Genomic DNA, 16,828 nt, shown 5'->3' with positions numbered 1-16,828 from the left:
CCAGGAGCTGTATTCTGATGCAAGCGTTTCTCAGTGATTGGGTTGTTGGGCCTTGCTTGGACTTGCCTCCCTCATTCCCTTTGGAGAAATTCAGAAACTTGTTGGGAGGTTTAGCAGGCACTGGAAGCTCTTCCTCACTGCAGGCACAGCTTGTTACTGCTTGCTCTGCCTGCAGACTTAGGGGGTGAAGCTGGGGTTTTTTTTTTGAAGACTCAGGGGGTTTGGATGTGTCGTGGTCTCAGGGGATTGGTGCAGTTTTGGGCTGGGGAGGGAAACCAGTGACAGTGGGTTAGAACTCAGTGGGCATGGGGGTGATTTGGGTCTAGACTGGGCTATTTCAGTCAAGCCAAGCCACAAACTGTAGAGGAAATCCAGTTCTGATTCCATTTCCAGGTGTCTAAACTTGCTTTCTTCCCTATCTTTAAAGTCCCATCTTTGCCAAAGTCTGTATTCTGTGGTCGTTTGGTGTTTACCTGTTTCCTTAGCTGAAAACAGCTTTAATTAACCAGCTGGCAGGAGAGCAGCCCCTTCTCCTTAGCACTCAACAAGTGAAGAGCTCACGTCAGCCCAGCCACTGTTTGGCTGCCAGGGCAGGGGTGCAGCACACAATTGCCTCCTTGTACTGATGGACACAGAGCCATCGTGTTTATCAACATCTAAGATGTGAGCTCTGTACCCAAAAAGCTCACTGTTTAGCAATTTGAAGCTGTGCTGGTGATAAGGAGGCAGAGCAGTGAATAATAAATGCTACCATTAGGTGGCCTGGAGAGTGATGTGGAGATAAGGAATGAAAAAGGACTGAATCCTGAGGTGAGGTAATTATCTTTAATGACTATTTACCAGTCTTGCTTCTTGGAAAGCAAGGGGGTTTTCTAGATGGTGCAATGTTTGTTGCTAAACTTCCAGTTCATGGGAACAGGACTATGTTTGACCTAAATGGAACCAAACAGATGACAATTTGCTTGTTCAACTAAGTAATGCCAAGACAAAAATAAATGACAGAAAAAAGAATAATGGAAGGAAACATATTCTGAAGGCAAAGATTCTGAAGAGGTCAGGAAACAGGGAATCTGTTTCAATGTTAGCAAAATAAATCTAATCCTTTGAAATTTATGGACTGTATTCTATATCAATTAAAGTGATGAAATTCCTCCAAAGCCATCAGGATTACACCTTTCCAGGGACTTTAGGGATTGGGCCTTTTCACTAGAAAGCCATTTGGCCTTGCTTGATTTTAAACACAAGCATGAATTTATTATGAGATCTCCTTAATTTCTTACTAGAAATGTTTCCATTGGCAACATTTTTAAAACTAAATGCCAGGCAGATTTCAGATTCAGTCCCATTTCTAAAGTGTTGTATATCAAGCCAGCCAGAAGGTTTTTTCCAGTAACCTCCAGGAATTCCTCCTAGGTGGTTGTTACTCAATAATTGGAGCCTTAATTTTGACTTTTTTCTCTGTGGGCTTTCTCTGTTGGGTGCAGACTGGTGCTCTCTGGCTGGCCTTTTTCTGTTAGAATTAAGAGTTCAGCACCAAGTCTTTGTAACAAATACAGCAATTCAGGACAACAGTGAAACCCATTTGGGTAAAAATTCAACTAGTTACTGTATTTTTGCTTTTTTGTCTTTTCCCAAGAGAGAGAAAGTCTATCTGCCCGGGGTCAGGTTTGATGTGCAGTTCTGTGGGTGGCATTGAAGTTGACTGCTTGTAGAGGCTTAAGTGGGAAACCAGAGTGGAATCTGACTTGGCTCCTGTTTGTGATGGCTCTTGCACTTGCTGTCATTCAGTATCTGTGCCATGGCTTTCCTTTGTGTAGGGGGCCTTATTGAAAATAGAGAAATGGAGTTGTCTGTTCATAGATTTCAAAGTCTGGCATTAGGAAGCTGCTGTAGCTGAGCCAGCTGTGGCACTGCACACCAGAGCTGCATTTCTCAGACTTCACGACTCTCTTATAGGAAAGGTGTTAAAATATTTTTTTCCTAGTATCCCAGAAGAACTTCTCCACCCTAGATCTGGTCTGGATACTCAACACCCTTATGAGGAACTTGTATAAAAATATCCATCTAAAACTCACTCCTTGCCGGACCCAAGTATTCAAATATTATGTATGAGCTGAGAAGTACAAATAAATGTGGCTTTCTTCTGATCTTTTAGGACTCAGTGTAACTCTCTCCTTTGCAATTATGAGAGTTCAAGGACTTATAACATGTAAGTATTCATGCATTTGTTAAAAGCAGCAGCTGAGATTCTTACCAAAGGAACAGGCTGCAGCTTTGTTCCTGGCTGCTGATCCTCCCTGGTTGGGTGCAGGCAGCACCAGCACTTCCCTGCCTCACCTCTCAGCTTTTACCTCTACAGAGATCATTACCAGCCCTGATGAGGATTCAATTTCCACATGAATTTAATGCCATGCAATGTCAGAAATGTGTCAGCTCTGTTGCCCCCAGGGCTTGTGTCTCCCCTATGTATGAAGCTGCTTGAGGTTTCTGTTCCCCAGCATTAATCCATAGCTGTTTCCCTCCTTCCACAGCCACTGAGCACCTCCTTAGTTGTGGTAGTGAGTAACAACTGCTAGTGGATTGTCAGAGGGCAGCACCAGGCAGTACTTTTCTCACGTGGGTGTGCTCTGGCTGAAACTCCAGAGCTTTTTGCCTAACCTTGCAATATTTCAGGGATGTGTTTTGGTTCCCCCCCACCCTCCCCTCCCTTAATATGCAGAGTAACTTGTTAGAATAGATGGTGATTTACAGTGAGGTGGGATAATGCCTGTGCTGGAATGTCCTGTGCACCCTTTGCATACTGGGGAACGACTGCAGTTTTTAGTGGTTATTTCCAAGATGTTGCAAGTATTTTCTGTAGCCTTTGTCTGAAAAAAATAACAATAACAATTAATCCCTCCAGGGCTTCCTCACATCCTAATTACAACCAAGCCTCTCATTAGTTCCCCAGGGAGCCAGAATCAAACGCCATATGGTATTTTACACTTAGGATGCTGTGCTTACCAAGAGCTGGAAGGAGGCAGGAAAAGGGGGAGTTAACAATTCATAACCATTTATGGAACAGGCACAGCCCTCCTTGGACCCAGTTCAGCAGAGGCTGAGGGCCTCAGATCAGGAACTTTATCTGGCTGGTAATTGCATCGGCATGCTGGCTTCCCTCTGAGCAGGGGAGGGCATTTGGTGAGCAGGAGACCAGGCTGCAGAATCTTTGTGCTGGCATCCACACACAGGGATGAATTAAATGCACAGATGCCTCCCAAGAAGGACCATGGCTGGATTCTACAGTTGCCTGAAAAGTAAAAAGTAAGTGGCATGCTGAGCCCTCCCCTTTCCAAAGTGAGGTGAGTCCAGTGGGTACTTTAAAATTCAGCCTTTGTTGTGTTTCAGCAGCAGCACTGAACAAAATGCTTTTGCCTTCAGCCTGAAGTACTGCTCTGAGTACATAAGTGCAAAAAATCCATCCTGGCTGAAGTACCAAACTGGGGAGAATTGCTGTGTATTTTTCTTTCAGAGGTATAAACATGAAATATTGAAAAAGGAATTAAGAACCTCTTCCTGTCTAATTATAGGAGAAATGCCCTCTTCCTCACTGATTAGCTATATTGTTTATAGGTGAACAAATAAAAATGAGACGTACAGATATGCACACTGACTTTTAAAAAACATTCAGCTAGAAATCTGGCAGTAAATGCTCTTTGAGAGCTTGGTGTGCCCAGTTCTAGTATGAGCCTCCGAGGTTTGTGTCTGTAATTACTCCATGTCGAGATATTTTTGTTGTATTTAAAATAAATATTTTTACTGCTTCATTGACATATTCTGTGTGAGCAGACTATAAAGAAAGAAGAGAATGAGACAACAGATGTTGGTATTTGTGCTCTAAACCACCAGGAAGATACATTTTGTTATTCCTTTGACATTCTCCCTGCTAAGGCATGGAACAAAATTTTCTGCTGCAAAACCTGAGGTGGATTTTGATAATGTTTTGCATCATCAGACTGTAGAGGGCTCTATTCTTGCATACAGTATGGGATTACAGAAAGTGAAAATGCACAGGGAAAGGCAAGCAAAGTTGAATCTTGAGGCTTAGGATGTGAATGCAGAGAGTTAAATGTGTGGGTAAGTCCTGTGTAGCAGAGAGGAAAAAAACATAGTTCAGCAGTGAAGCTGGCAGTTCACTCCTTGTCCTTTTCCTTCTCCTGAAGGTTGTTTTCCTTCATACCAACAGTTTGTTTGACACTGGTCAGAATGTGCATTTTCAAAGGCACACAATTCTGATTGGATTTCAGTTTGCATTTCCATCAACTGTTGACTCTTTTCCTCCTTTGAAATGTGTAACAGTGTCTGTGAAAGGGAATCAATATTTGGAAAGTAAGCCTGCCTTAGATAAAGGGGGACAATGCAATCAGAACTAGGAAAAAGGGGAAAGAGTGAGTCCTGATGAAGGGAGGAAGGTTGGCACTCAAATTGAAAAAAAAAAAAAATCAGTTTACAATGATTGGTTTATGCTAAGTTGTTTTTCTCCCAAATTCTCCATCATCTCCTGCAGTTAAGACAAACTTGGAGGTCTGAGAGAGGCTCTAAATGATGGGCAGGTGAAGTTTCTTTCATGTGGTGTACCATCTCCTCTTCTCTGGTGCATCTTCACCTTATTTATAAGGAATAGGTTTTATTTTCTACAAATTCTTATTTCTCATTACTCTTCAGTTAGGTCCCTACACCTGATATATACATAGATGATCTTCCTCAGCCTCTCACTTCCCTGTGATGTGTTCCAAAGTTGATCAGTGCAACTTTGCAGTCTTTACTATTCTATGTGCTGCTTTGGCTGTGATTATTGGGAGTTAAACTGAGTCAAGATACCAGTTGCAGTGACAGGGATGTTTTCAGGCTAAGTTGATCTTGGATGAAATGTGTTTCAAGTTTGCCACAAGCTGTTTCTTTTTCCATAGAAATGTGTCAATGGGGCAGCTTCTCCCAGTCCTCATGTGACCACTCAACCTGGAGGAGTTACTTTGTTTTTAATCAGTGAAAGTTATTTTGGAATGGAGTTAATTTTATGTTCTAAATAATTGGCTTGGGTACCAGTAGGTTTTTAACCAAAGTGTTACAGAGCTCAGTGCAGGTTGTAAAACCTGCCACTGGCAGTGGGAAGGGCCCAGCCAGGGCTTTGAGCTGCTGGCTCCAGATAAAACATCTGGGATGTTCTAAAAGCTGCTTTGGGTCCTGCTCTTCTGTGCTGCTGTCACATTCAGCTCTGCCCCCCCACATTTTGCAAGGGAAGGAAAAGGCTTTGCCTTGGTACATTGTGATAATGTGTGGCTGAATCTGACCCTTCTGCACAGTCCCTGTGCTTGGTCAATGTTCTTTTATGAGATATCACTTTAAAAAAAATAAAAAAAGCCCAAAGCCTAATCCAGGTAATGCTTTCTTACAGCCCCAGTCTTGGATGATATTCTTCTGAAACGAAAGTTGTAGATTATTTTCATATTTCTCTTTGACCAACATTTGTGGCCCTAAATAATCTCAAATTGCTCCTCCAGTAAGTTTACATATAGATCATCATCCTTGTTGCAGATTTTCATTGTGCTTGGTCCTAGTATGGTGCAGAAAAAAATATTAGATCTGGACAGACATGATGAAGTTTTCTAAAGATTCTGGAGGAAGCTCAGTTTTTGGTACTATCCAAACACATAGTTATGAGCTGAAAATGTGGTTGTTGGGATAGTAAGGTTCATTGATGGTCAGTGCAAAGTGCCAGTTTCCAAAGACAAATATAGTGTCTTAGAAGCTATATAAAATATTTGGCTGAAGGCATTGTATGCCAGCTCAGAGCTGGTTTGTATAACAGACTATGAGGAAATATATTTAACTGATCTGTACTTAAAGTGGTCACTCAGGATTTCATGGTGCCTTTCACAAGCAATCCCAGAATTATGGACATATTTCAGTCTGAATGTCTTCTGCTTTGCCAAGGTCTGCACACTGTGGGACATTGTATTCTTTTCTTAGAGTCTGAAATTGCTAAAAAATGCTGTTGTGCATTCTTATTCTGCAAACAAGTTCAGCATTTGCATAAAGCAAGTTGATCAAGGGGTGCATCAGTATAATTTCCAATATATGTTGCATTGTTTGAGATGAGAGTAATTTGCAAATGTAAAATGAAGTTATGCCCTTGAAATGGAGTAAAATGGATTTTCTGAATGAGGTGGTGGTATCTTGTGTTGTTACCTGTTTAGATGAATGCCAGGAAGAGACTTTGGTGTTTCCTGGGATTATTGCAAAGATGGTTTAGTGCTGCCCACCTGATGGGTCACAGGAAAGCTGAGATGTCTGCTCTCCTGCACCCTCACTCCAATCCCTCTTGTTGGAGAGCAACAAGCAGCTGCTGCTTCAGCTGGGACACGGGGAGGTGAACTGGAAGTGGTTGAAAGCTCCAGCAACAGCTACTGCAGCAGCACTGGGGGCACTGGGGGGAACGGGGCAGGTCAGAGCTGTTGGGTGCTCTCTCTCAGCAGCTCCTTCTCCTCTTCTGGCCCCTCTCACCCACATCACCACCATGGGGTCTCAGTAGCTGTGTTTGTTTGCTGGCTGTCCCCAGGACATGGGGCTTTGTTTTCCTGCCATGATTTGAGATGTGGAGCATCTCTCCAAGACTCAGAGGCTGTTTAAAGCAAGACACTGAGTTCCCTGGCTATCTCTGCCTGTGGCATCCCCTGGCAGACCTGGGCTGGGCTCAGCAGTGGGCATTGGGCTTGGTGGGGCTGGCAGGAGGCTGGGGGGCTTTGGAGCCAGTGTGGGAGCTGTGGGAGAGCCTCTGTCCTGTGGGGATCCAGGGGTCTGTCTGTGTGGCTGATGAATTTTGGTGAGGTGAAATGCTCCCCAGGAACACTCTGATAGCCTGGAATACATTTGTTTGTCTGTCTTTAATGTATACCACTTCCACACAATACTTCTTAACAAGAGCAAGAATCACTCAGTAACAGTTTTTCAGTGCTTGTTTTTTCTTGAGATGAAAACATCTCAGGATGAAAGGTGGTTCCTGGCCAGAAAAGCAAATTCACCAGTGCAGAGGGAATCCCTGGGGTGACAATATTGAGTTTCAGGAAACAGCTTATGGTGGGTGCAGGAGGCAAAGCAGTGAACAAGGCAAAGGGATGTGGTTTTGTGAAAAATCGAGAGCTCTCCCAGCTGGGTCCAATTCAGGGAGGGTTGAGCTGAGGTGAAAGGACTCCCCCAGGCATCCTGAGTCCCTCAGGGAAATCTTCCAATACTCACCCTATGAGCCTGACCATGGCACTAACACAGAGCATTTGGACAACTGTGAGCATTTTGTCTTCAGCCCACAGGGATCGCTCAGTGCTTTGCCTGCTATTAAATGTGTGGAGGCTTAAGTCCTGTTTTCTTACTCAAGAATAGCAGAGAGGGTGAACAAAGGCAGTCAGGAGGTGGCAGAGCCATGGCACTGCAGGCACTTGAGCACAGTTAGCACAATGGTGCTGTATTATTAACTATTTCTCTTTGTTGATTCATTCCATTTGACTCATCTCTGTGCAAGAAGTTCAGTTCTGGCTTAATGCTCCAGTGAGTCACTCCGGGGCTCCCAGTCCTCCTTGGTGTCTTGGTACTTCTCTTTGGATGGTGTTTGTTTTAGCAGCCACAGTGATGCAGTGCATCTGCTGGCTGCAGGCAGAGGAATCCCACACAGCCTGTATGTTTGATTTCAGCAGAGCAGCCCTGTCCCCATCACCAGGGTACTGAGTATTTGCAAGTTGGGCACCTCTACTGCTGCCTCTCCTCCTCCTCTTGCCCTGGAGCAGAAGCTTCTTGGTTCGGGACAAAAAGCTGAATGTGATTCTCACTCTTCTGCACCATTTGGTTGTCAAGTTTTTTTTCTCTATGTTGCTTTGTCAGATTGAATCATAAAAACAACTTGTCATAATTTTGTCTTGTCCTCTCTTCTTATACAGGAACTTCTGCTGCTTTGTACCCCTACAGCCAACTGGGGAAATTAATTTGTAATTTCTTCCTTGTACAGAGGTCTAGAAAGTTTAGTAGCTGTGATGTGAAGGCCTAGAACTGGCTATAGAAGCTGAAATCTGACTGGATATGTGGCACAAAAATGTAGTAGGTCTGAGCTGTACTTTTGAGTTGATAACCTACCTGGGCTGGTGCAGGGCAGCTACAGTGATTACCAGCTAAACCTGGGAAAATTTGAGATAAATCCATCTGAGGGGAAACAGGAAAAAAGCCCCAAGGTAATTCCAAGGAGAATATTTTTTTTCTTTTTTCTTTTTTATTGATTTTGTCTTTTCCAGATATCTCCTAAGGGCTGCTGTAAGAAAACAGCTGAACATATGGTGCTTTACTCTAGCGTGATCCAAGTTTATGGTTCTGCATTAAATCTGTTGTAGTTTCAAGGCTGGTAAAACTACTGTGGATGGAGGATTTTTAAGCAGCATTTTGAACTCAGCAAATAGTGACTGCAGACTTTTTTTTTGTGTGTGTGTAACTTGTTATTGTGTTATTCATCATTCTTTGTATCAAGATAGCAGGTAGCCCTCCAAGGCTCCATAGTGGCAGTCACTGTTTAAACAAAACCAAAACTCAGTTAATATCCTGTCTGAACTGGCTTGCAGATGCTGAGCTGCCACTCTTCATCTCTGTGTTAAGTCAGGGCTGTGCTAACAGCTGAGCATTCCCAAAATGATGCACCTGGAAAAGCTGAGACCTGCACCACACACATCACAATCCCTTATTTAACTGCATCATTACACTCATACACCTGTGTTTGTACAGGTGAACAGGAACCCAGGGAGTCTGTGGTGTGTTTTATCCTGTATCCTACAGCTGTTGGTACCTTTGGGACTGGTAGAGGGGACTGTAGCCTTCTCAGTCAGGGCAGGGTGACTTGGCTATGCAGACAGATTTTAATCTTGCTTTTTAACAAGCTTCAGATTTTTGTGGTGGTTGGTTTTTTGGTTGTTTGTTTTTTTTTTTTTTTTGGCCTTCAAGTTTCAAGGATCTGGTGCTAATTAGTGAACCCAACATTTTGACTTTTATTCACGATGAATTCATTTGTGCTTATTCATTCTGAGAAATATGTAAATGGGTGCTTATGCCAGCAATGTAAGTATCACTCATCTAACAACACAGTTCTGATCCACACAGTAGTTGGGGTGCAAATGGGATGTATTGGAACAGTCCAGCTCAGAATTGCAGTGCAGACATCAAGTTATCTGCAAATGGGAAAACACAGATCTGACAGAGGTGCAGAGGAATTGTTTGCTGATTCATTCCAGCAGTCAGACTGCTTTCCATCATGTCAGATTAGTGAAAAGAATGTACCAGAAATTGAAATTTAATTGCTTTCCTTCAAAAAAATGCAAACTGTCTTGTTGCTTCCTTTCTTGCAGCCTTGCCCTGTGTAGACCTTACAGAATGTCCGTCACCATCTGATTTCCTCTCCACCCTTCTCTGCCTGTTTCTCAGTACCCCATCATGCAGTCCTTGTTGTCTTTGGTGTCACCTTCCTGGTGACATCTTTTTTCTATGGTTACACACTGCCTCTGCTCCCTGGTGCTGACTTCTTCAAAACACAGCTTGATATTCCCTTGGTGCAAGACAGCATTAGCTCAAATAATCTCATTGTAGATGATCCTATTTTAGGGAGGTAATTTGGGCTGGAATCCCAGTGAAGTAGGATCCCTTTTTAGCAGTTGCTTGTATTAAAGAGAATGCCCTTGGGGCAGAAATGACTCAGGGACTGCTTTAAGCACATTCCTGGTCTCCCTTGGCTCTGACATGTGCTCCATGTGCTTCAAGACTGTACTTCAGGAGTTGTCTAACTTCAGGCTCCAGAGAGAGCATCCAGGAGAGGAGAGCAGAGACAGCAGGAGGTGTCTTTAAAGCACAAGGAAGGAGACCCTCAAACCCCAGGCACATCTTCCTGACCAGCTCCTTCTGCAAGTGTGGAAGCCACCCCTGCCTTCCTTCAGCAGCAGCCCAAATGGGGTCTGAATTCCAGAAATACCCACAGGCAGTGGGAACTCAGGAGGTTTAGCCAGGCAGACACAGTGTGTTTCAACCTAGCAGGGAGCTTGTTTTTATTTCTGTGTGTGCACAGGCAGTAGATGTTGCCCCAAATATGGTTTTGGGACTTCACATGGAAAGAGATTTCCTGAGCTTCCTGCCAAAGGCAGCCTCTGAGACCACAAAGCCTGTGTTTCATTTGCTCTCTTATAGCCAAAAGATGTCTGGCAGTTTGATCTTTAGAATGAAAATCCATAACACTGTTTGCCTTAGAAATTGCTATTAGCCTCTCCTTTTATTCAGTGCACTTTGAATTCTTGTGCATTAAACATCTCTATTATCTTTTCTGGGAAGAAGTGTGTCCTGGGATGTTTGATCTGAATGAAGAATTTTAATTTCTTTTTTCTCATCCTTAAACTTCTCTTTAACCCACAAATTGAGGGATAGGTGACTGTTTTGGAAAAACCTTACAAAAAAGAAAGCTTGAAGTCCCATGTTTCAGTTCTGGTGTCCAGTGTGCTGTTATGTCAGCCTCATTTCCTCTGCAATATTCAGACAGCTTAATTTGGTAAAAATGTCTCCAGATTCTTTCTGTCAGGCCCAGGCTATAATGATTCTTCACATTTTGTGAGAATAAGGTCTTGGAAATTGTGAGATTCAAATACAGGGGCATGGCAGATATGCAGGCTACTATTGCAGATTTTTTCAGTTTTTTTGTTATTTAACTTTTGTATAGTGGTAGCACTTGACAGCAGTGTCCATGGGCCTGATTCCAGCCTGTTAGTCTTCCATAGCAGAGGTTGTACTTAGCTCCTGGCCAGCTTTCCAGGTGTTCAGTGTGACCATCCCAGTTCCACAGGTAAAGCAGCTCGAGGCAGGGTGATAAAGAACTCAGCAATCCAGTAATTTGCCCTGTGATCCAGTGACAGAGCCAGGAAAATCATCCAATTCTCCCAAATCCCAGCCCAGTAGTCTCTGTCTGCTAGGGTATGTTTAAAAGATGAGTTTTGTCTCAAAGATTTTACTGTCTAAACTAACAGCTGTCACCTTCACAGTTTGCAGATATTGGCAATTTCCAGGGAGTTTTCCCCACCAAGCCCCTGCAGAGCATGTTGGAGCCAGCTGATGGTAAACTCCTTTCCTCAAATACCTTTTGCTGATCCCTGAGGAGCATCCTGCAGACTCCCAGGGCTCTGCACACCACAGGTCAGGTAGCAGACACCTAACTTGATGCAGGGAGGCCACAGGTGGAACAAAATCAGGAGTTTGGAGAGGGGGTAAAAAGCACACGCAGAAGCTAGGAGACAGTGGCCAAAAGTGCCCTCCAGCTGAGTGTGGGATGGACTATTACACATGCTTGTTGAATTTGCCACATGAAGAAGCAGAGACAGTAAACTTTGCTGTTATCCTCATATTTGACAAGCTGACATCTTAACTCTGCTGGCATGAGGCACGTCTGCTATTTAGTGATAGTGGCTTGACATTTCCTGTTGCTTTGCTCTGGAAACTGTTTCCAAAGGCAGTAATGCTGACTGGGTGCAGCTCCTGAACAGCCAAAGGCAGCCTTTGCTTACAGCCTTGCTGGTTTTTAAATGTATTTTCCCTCTCCTTCCCTACCACTCCAGATGTACCATTGTGCAGTCGATCTGAGAGTCTCTTGCTGCTGCCAGTGTGACTCCTCAGCACCACTGCTGGATGACTCTGCTGCTGCTTTTACTTCTTTCTAGGAAGAGTGGAAGAAGATCCACATTCCAGCTGCCTCCTGAAATTTCCCCAGTAGGGCAGTGTAAAGAAAAATAGTATTACTATATGGGAAAAGCACTGGCTTATTCCTGTGCTAATGCCAAGTAGTGCAATTCAGCTGGGTCATTTAATGTACATTCCTTTAAAACGCAGGCAGTCTGGACACAAAATATTGGCTGAGCTCTTGTGTGTGCTTAGAGCATGACAGTGTTAACTTGAACTTTGAGCAAAGTTCTGTCACGTTTCCCCTGATTGATGCAGGCCAGAAAATGCACTGGGAAAAACTAATGTGATAGATTATTATCAGGGATAGGCTATTCAGAAACTTTTCACTTAACTTTTTTGGCAAAAAAAGGTAGATATTTGCTTTATTATCTGAACACATGAAAACTTGCAGGGGAGATCCTCACAGTGACAGCAGCCACACAAGGTCCTGCTGGTAAGCACTGCAGAATAATTGGGTGTCCAAGGGCACCTTGAAGTGACACATCCAAGCCAGGTTCATCTGTCTGATGTGGGTGCCAAAGCTCTGGTAGCTTGGGCTTCAGTTTGGCCTCAAGCTGAGTATAAATCAGCAGCTGCTCTGCTCCTGGTACCTGCCTCAGGGTTAAAGTTACACAGTTCTGGGCTTTGGTGCTGCAGCCATGTCCCCAGGTGCTGCTCTGCAAATGGCACCAGTGCTGAGAGGGACTGGGTCTGTGGGGACAGGGGAAGATGCAGGGGACAGGGGTGTTTTCTCCCTCAGTTCTTGGATGGTTCCAGAGTGTGTTTCCACTGCTTTCTGTAGTAGCTTATGAATGTTTCTCTCTCGTTTGCCCTTCCCCCTTCTTATCCTTTTGGCTTCTCACACAATTACAGACTGAGCCTGGGTGACTCTATGAAAAGCATTTCCTTCTGTTACTTTTTTTTTTTTTTTTTTTTTTTTTTAAGTCAGTTTCAGCCTTTCAGCCCACCAGCTGCTTTCCATTAGTGTTACACACACACACACTGACTTGGAGGGCAGCACAGAATCCAGCAGGCACTGCTGAGGAGCAGGAATCCTTCAGAACCAGTGTCAAAGCAGACTGTAGGTGGAAAGAGTTCAGCACATTGGAACCTGTCTTCTGGCAAGCCTCAGAGAAGCCAAGGTGTGGGGACAGAGGGTGGTGAGCAGATGTCTTCTGGATGGAAAGTGTGAAAGCTGTGAATAGATCTCTTCATGTGAATGGTTGTTTGCTTTGGATATCTCTCCAGGGGTAGGAGCTGAATATTGCCTCTTGCTATGGGGAATTAGGACCCCTTACTTGATCCTGGGAGGCTACTTTATTGACATTAAATATTATCTAGTTGCTTATCCAGACTTCCTGGTGGCTACTGCTGCTGTATTATTTGTGATCTTTGGCAAAGGACCTTAAACTTTTTTAAACTCTCCCTGCTTCCATAAAAATTACAAAAGCAATATTCATTAACTTTGTAAACTCCTCCCTGCACTGTAATCAGTGGAGGCAGTAGCAGGTGTCCTAATGTCAAATGTTATTCATGCTGTTGTCTTATGCCTAAAACAGTCACTGTCTGGCAAATAAACCTGGGAATTTCATCCTAGAAACACTACACTCCTCTAGAGCCCAGCGGGATGAGCTGTGTGAGGTCAGATCCCAGTTCCTGCTGTCCTGGTGGGTCATACCCTGTGTTTCAGCACAGTTGGTTGTGGGGTCTCACACTATTTGGTTCCCTGAAGGGGGACATGGAAGTGCAATTCAGTTGGCTCATTGCATGGAGAGCAAAGGGACCTTTGTTGAGTTTCTGATATGCTTGGGAGATGTTGAAAATTGAATAGAAGCCTTGCTGGCTCTGCTATTGCTTTGTGATGGACTCTGCAGTTGTGTTCTGGGGAGTTGCAGAGGGTAAACCTGAGTTCAGTTACTGTCCTTAGATAAACAGGTTCACTGATAGTTATAGGGTTCCCAGAGAAGAGAACAATCAACCACATTTTGTCTGAACAAAGTCCTCTAACATGCTTTAATAAGACAGGGTGAGAATTTAACCTAGCAGCCACCTTTTGGTGCAGAACGTAATTGAATACTAAACCATCCTTCATGCTGTGGGTTTTTTTTTTTAAACTTGGTGCTCCTGAAAATAGAGAGGCTTTCTCTGAGGTCCTGCTGTAGGAGGGAGGTTGGCTGCAGGGTGGTGGAACAGAGAACCAGATAAAGGGCATGGATTTCCCTGAGCTGATCCATCTTGCCATGCAAAGTGTGTGTCCTGAAACCTGGAGCATAAGCTTGATTTCAAATAATTTGTGTAGCATGAAGGAAATCGCTCTTTAAAAGCTCTAGGCAAAAAAATTTCACCTCTTTTTCTTGGCTGCTTGCCATTGTCTGCCTTCTATAGGCTCTTCAGATGCTAACTGAATGCAGTGCTTCATATCCTTGAGTCTTTATTTCCTCAGGCATTTATTTGATAGGAAAAAGGCTGCTCAGGGTTCAGCATCTCCTTTGATCTCTCTGTCACAAGCCCTTCCGGAGTGCTTGTGCAGAAGCATGAGACTGAAGCTGAAGAAACCCTAAAGGTGAGGTGTTGCTTGCTTGCTGTGCAGTCTCCAAATCCTCTGCTCCCCTGGAGAGACAGCAAGGAGGCTGTGTTCATTTTCTGAGGCTGAGCAGAAAGCATTTCTGTTTGTCTTGGGCCTTTGTTAAATGCAGGAAACTTGAGTCCTGTACAATGGTAGCTTCCCAGGAGTCCTTAAATACACAAACCAACCAGTGAAAGGGAATTGCCTTTTTTCTTATAGCATTCTGCCCCCCTTATGATGTATAAAGTTAGTAATGGACTTGGCTGGAAAAAGGGAATGGTTGGAACACCACCCTGGGACTTTATTTCTTCTGCCCTATCACTGCCCTCCCAAGAACCTTTCTAGTTGTCCCAGTTTGTAAAGGGGAGACATAGATATTTTCCTGTTCCTGAAGATTTCTTTTTTCCTAAAAGATTCATTAGTTCCTTTGATGAGTTGAAAAGCCCCAAGTTAATGCAACACATAAGGTTATTAATGGAAGTTTTGGATTGGATGGGAGTCTAGAGCTAAACCATCAAACCAGGTGAAGGTACTGATGGTTGCTAACTAGGTCCTGTTGCCCACTTTGGAATTAAAGCAAGCCCTGAGAGTTTGTAGGAGTTTTACTGCTTTAAAATACACCCTGGCAATGCAGATAGGATGTAATAATGTCAGTTTTATTGTTGTGATTGCATCTGTATCAGAGGCCACTTCATTGTTTGCAAATAATTCGTTAATTCATAGGTGTAATAATCCAGCCCAACACCCTTATTAAGGAGAGGTGAACACCACATAGTCAATCCTTGCTACTCTCAATAAGCTTTCAGTCTTTCCCATGGCCTTACACAGGAATTATTGATGTGGAGTTACCAGGCAGGGCCAAGTCCAGCAGAGACTCAGCATCTTGTCTGTACTGTACCACTGCAGCCTGTGCAGGGATTACAAATGCTCTTTGTGAGGGTTAAGAACATGGTTAGAAAGTTGTAGTCTGGGGGAATGTGACCCATTCTTCCACTTCTAGTGGGAAGCAAACAGTAGCTGGGACTTGACATCTCTGCTGCCTTGTCTGGCAGTAGCTGTCAGTCTGCTGCTGCTCTGCCTCGGCTGCTCCTCCACTGAGGACAGGCATCTTCATCAGGTTGGATATCAGGAGAAACTTCTTTACAGAAAGGGTTGGGAAGCACTGCAAAAGGCTCCCCAGGGAGGTGGTTGAGTCTCCATCCCTGAATGTGTTTAAAAATAGCCTGGATGTGGTGCTTGGGGACATGGCTGTGATCACTGGGAAAAGGGTAATAGTGCTAGGACAAGGTTGGACTCGATGATCTTGAAGGTCTTTTCCAGCCTGAGCAATTCTATGATCCCCCTGCCAGTTCCTTCTCCCAGCTGTCCTCTGGCATCTCCTCGTCTGCAGAGTACCAGAAATAATGTTCCAAAAGGCCACTTCTTTAATTTGCTATTCTTATCACTAACAATCAGTCTGCACACAGTATTTTTTTAAAGCTTTGTCTCTAATGGCAGAGTGCTCTGGGAAAGCTCACGTGGGCAGTCCAGCTGATTGAACATGGCTCTGAGACATCCTGACACCCTGTCTGTCAGCTGTCATTAAGGCCTGGAAGTGCTGACTGTCTGAAGGTTCGATCAGTTAATGCCTCTGCACTCACATGCATTTGTATTGATGGGCTTTTGTCCTCTCTTTCTCCATGACATTGATCCCCAGGCTAGGGTTTGGTGCTCAGAACATTTGCTGCCTGTTCTCTGTAAAGTACAACTCACTGCCACCAGAATTTGGAGTCTAGGTGTCATCTAATTGCTGGCTTTCCTTTGGGTATGTCATCAAGCTTTTAATGATGGAACTTACTCTTTCCTATAATTTTTCTTTTCTTTGTCATTTAAATACTTTAATAACTTTAAAGCTTGGAAAAATCTGCAGTGGTTTCCCTCAGCTCAAATCACTGCTCAGTTCACTGGAAAAGGATGATAGGGCACCAAACCATTAGGTTCTAAATGGAGCACATTTGCAAACAACTGGTGCACCCTTGCAACAGACACTTGGCCTCCATATGCCCCAGAGAACTCAGTTGTAAAATTGAATTAATGCAGGAGGTGATTTGACTGAGACTGCCTCAGAGCTGAAGTGCTTTGCAATTATAGTGCTACTTGTATAAAAAAAATACCAATTGGAAATAAATGCTTGCAGTTGTAACAAACACAGCAGTCAAAATATCTCCAAAGGCTGGAAGGATTCTGACTGAGCAGCTGAGATGAATGAGTAATTTAAATAAATGTAGAGATGCTTATAACAAAGCTGGATCTGAAGGCAGCAGTTTTTCTTGCTTTGATTTTACTGAGGGAGGGTAAAGCAGAAGTTAGAAGTCTAAATGAGCCAAATGTCAGGCCCACTCACATTCTGTGAAAAGCTTAAGTCTGGAGCCTTGCCAGTTTATCTTTGCAAGTTTGTTAAGTGCTTTCTTGAATATTTTATTTCAAATGCATTTCCTTTTCCCTCAAGAAAAATCTAACATAATC

The 16,828-nt window shown here is 43.7% G+C and overlaps 1 protein-coding gene across 5 annotated transcripts in view; it reads left to right on the top strand.

Moving 5' to 3' along the window:
- KIAA1210 (KIAA1210 ortholog) overlaps nucleotides 1–16,828 on the top strand; it is a 61,223-nt gene that overhangs the window by 15,297 nt on the left and 29,098 nt on the right. For 2 of the 5 annotated variants that reach the window (XM_071758181.1, XM_071758179.1), the window contains exon 1: nucleotides 3,121–3,303. The exons of 2 other annotated variants lie outside the window; for them this stretch is intronic. In XM_071758181.1, the coding sequence (XP_071614282.1) occupies nucleotides 3,242–3,303 (62 nt within the window). In that variant the 5' untranslated portion in view covers nucleotides 3,121–3,241. Of the gene's footprint in view, nucleotides 1–3,120; nucleotides 3,342–16,828 lie in introns of those variants that run through there. One more of the 5 variants, XM_071758180.1, reaches the window with a different exon arrangement.

The sequence above is a fragment of the Heliangelus exortis genome, chromosome 14, assembly GCF_036169615.1.
Source record: "Heliangelus exortis chromosome 14, bHelExo1.hap1, whole genome shotgun sequence".
Lineage (NCBI taxonomy): Eukaryota > Metazoa > Chordata > Aves > Apodiformes > Trochilidae > Heliangelus > Heliangelus exortis.
Note: the sequence above shows the minus strand (reverse complement) of the source record. Positions and strands in the feature narration are given on the sequence as shown.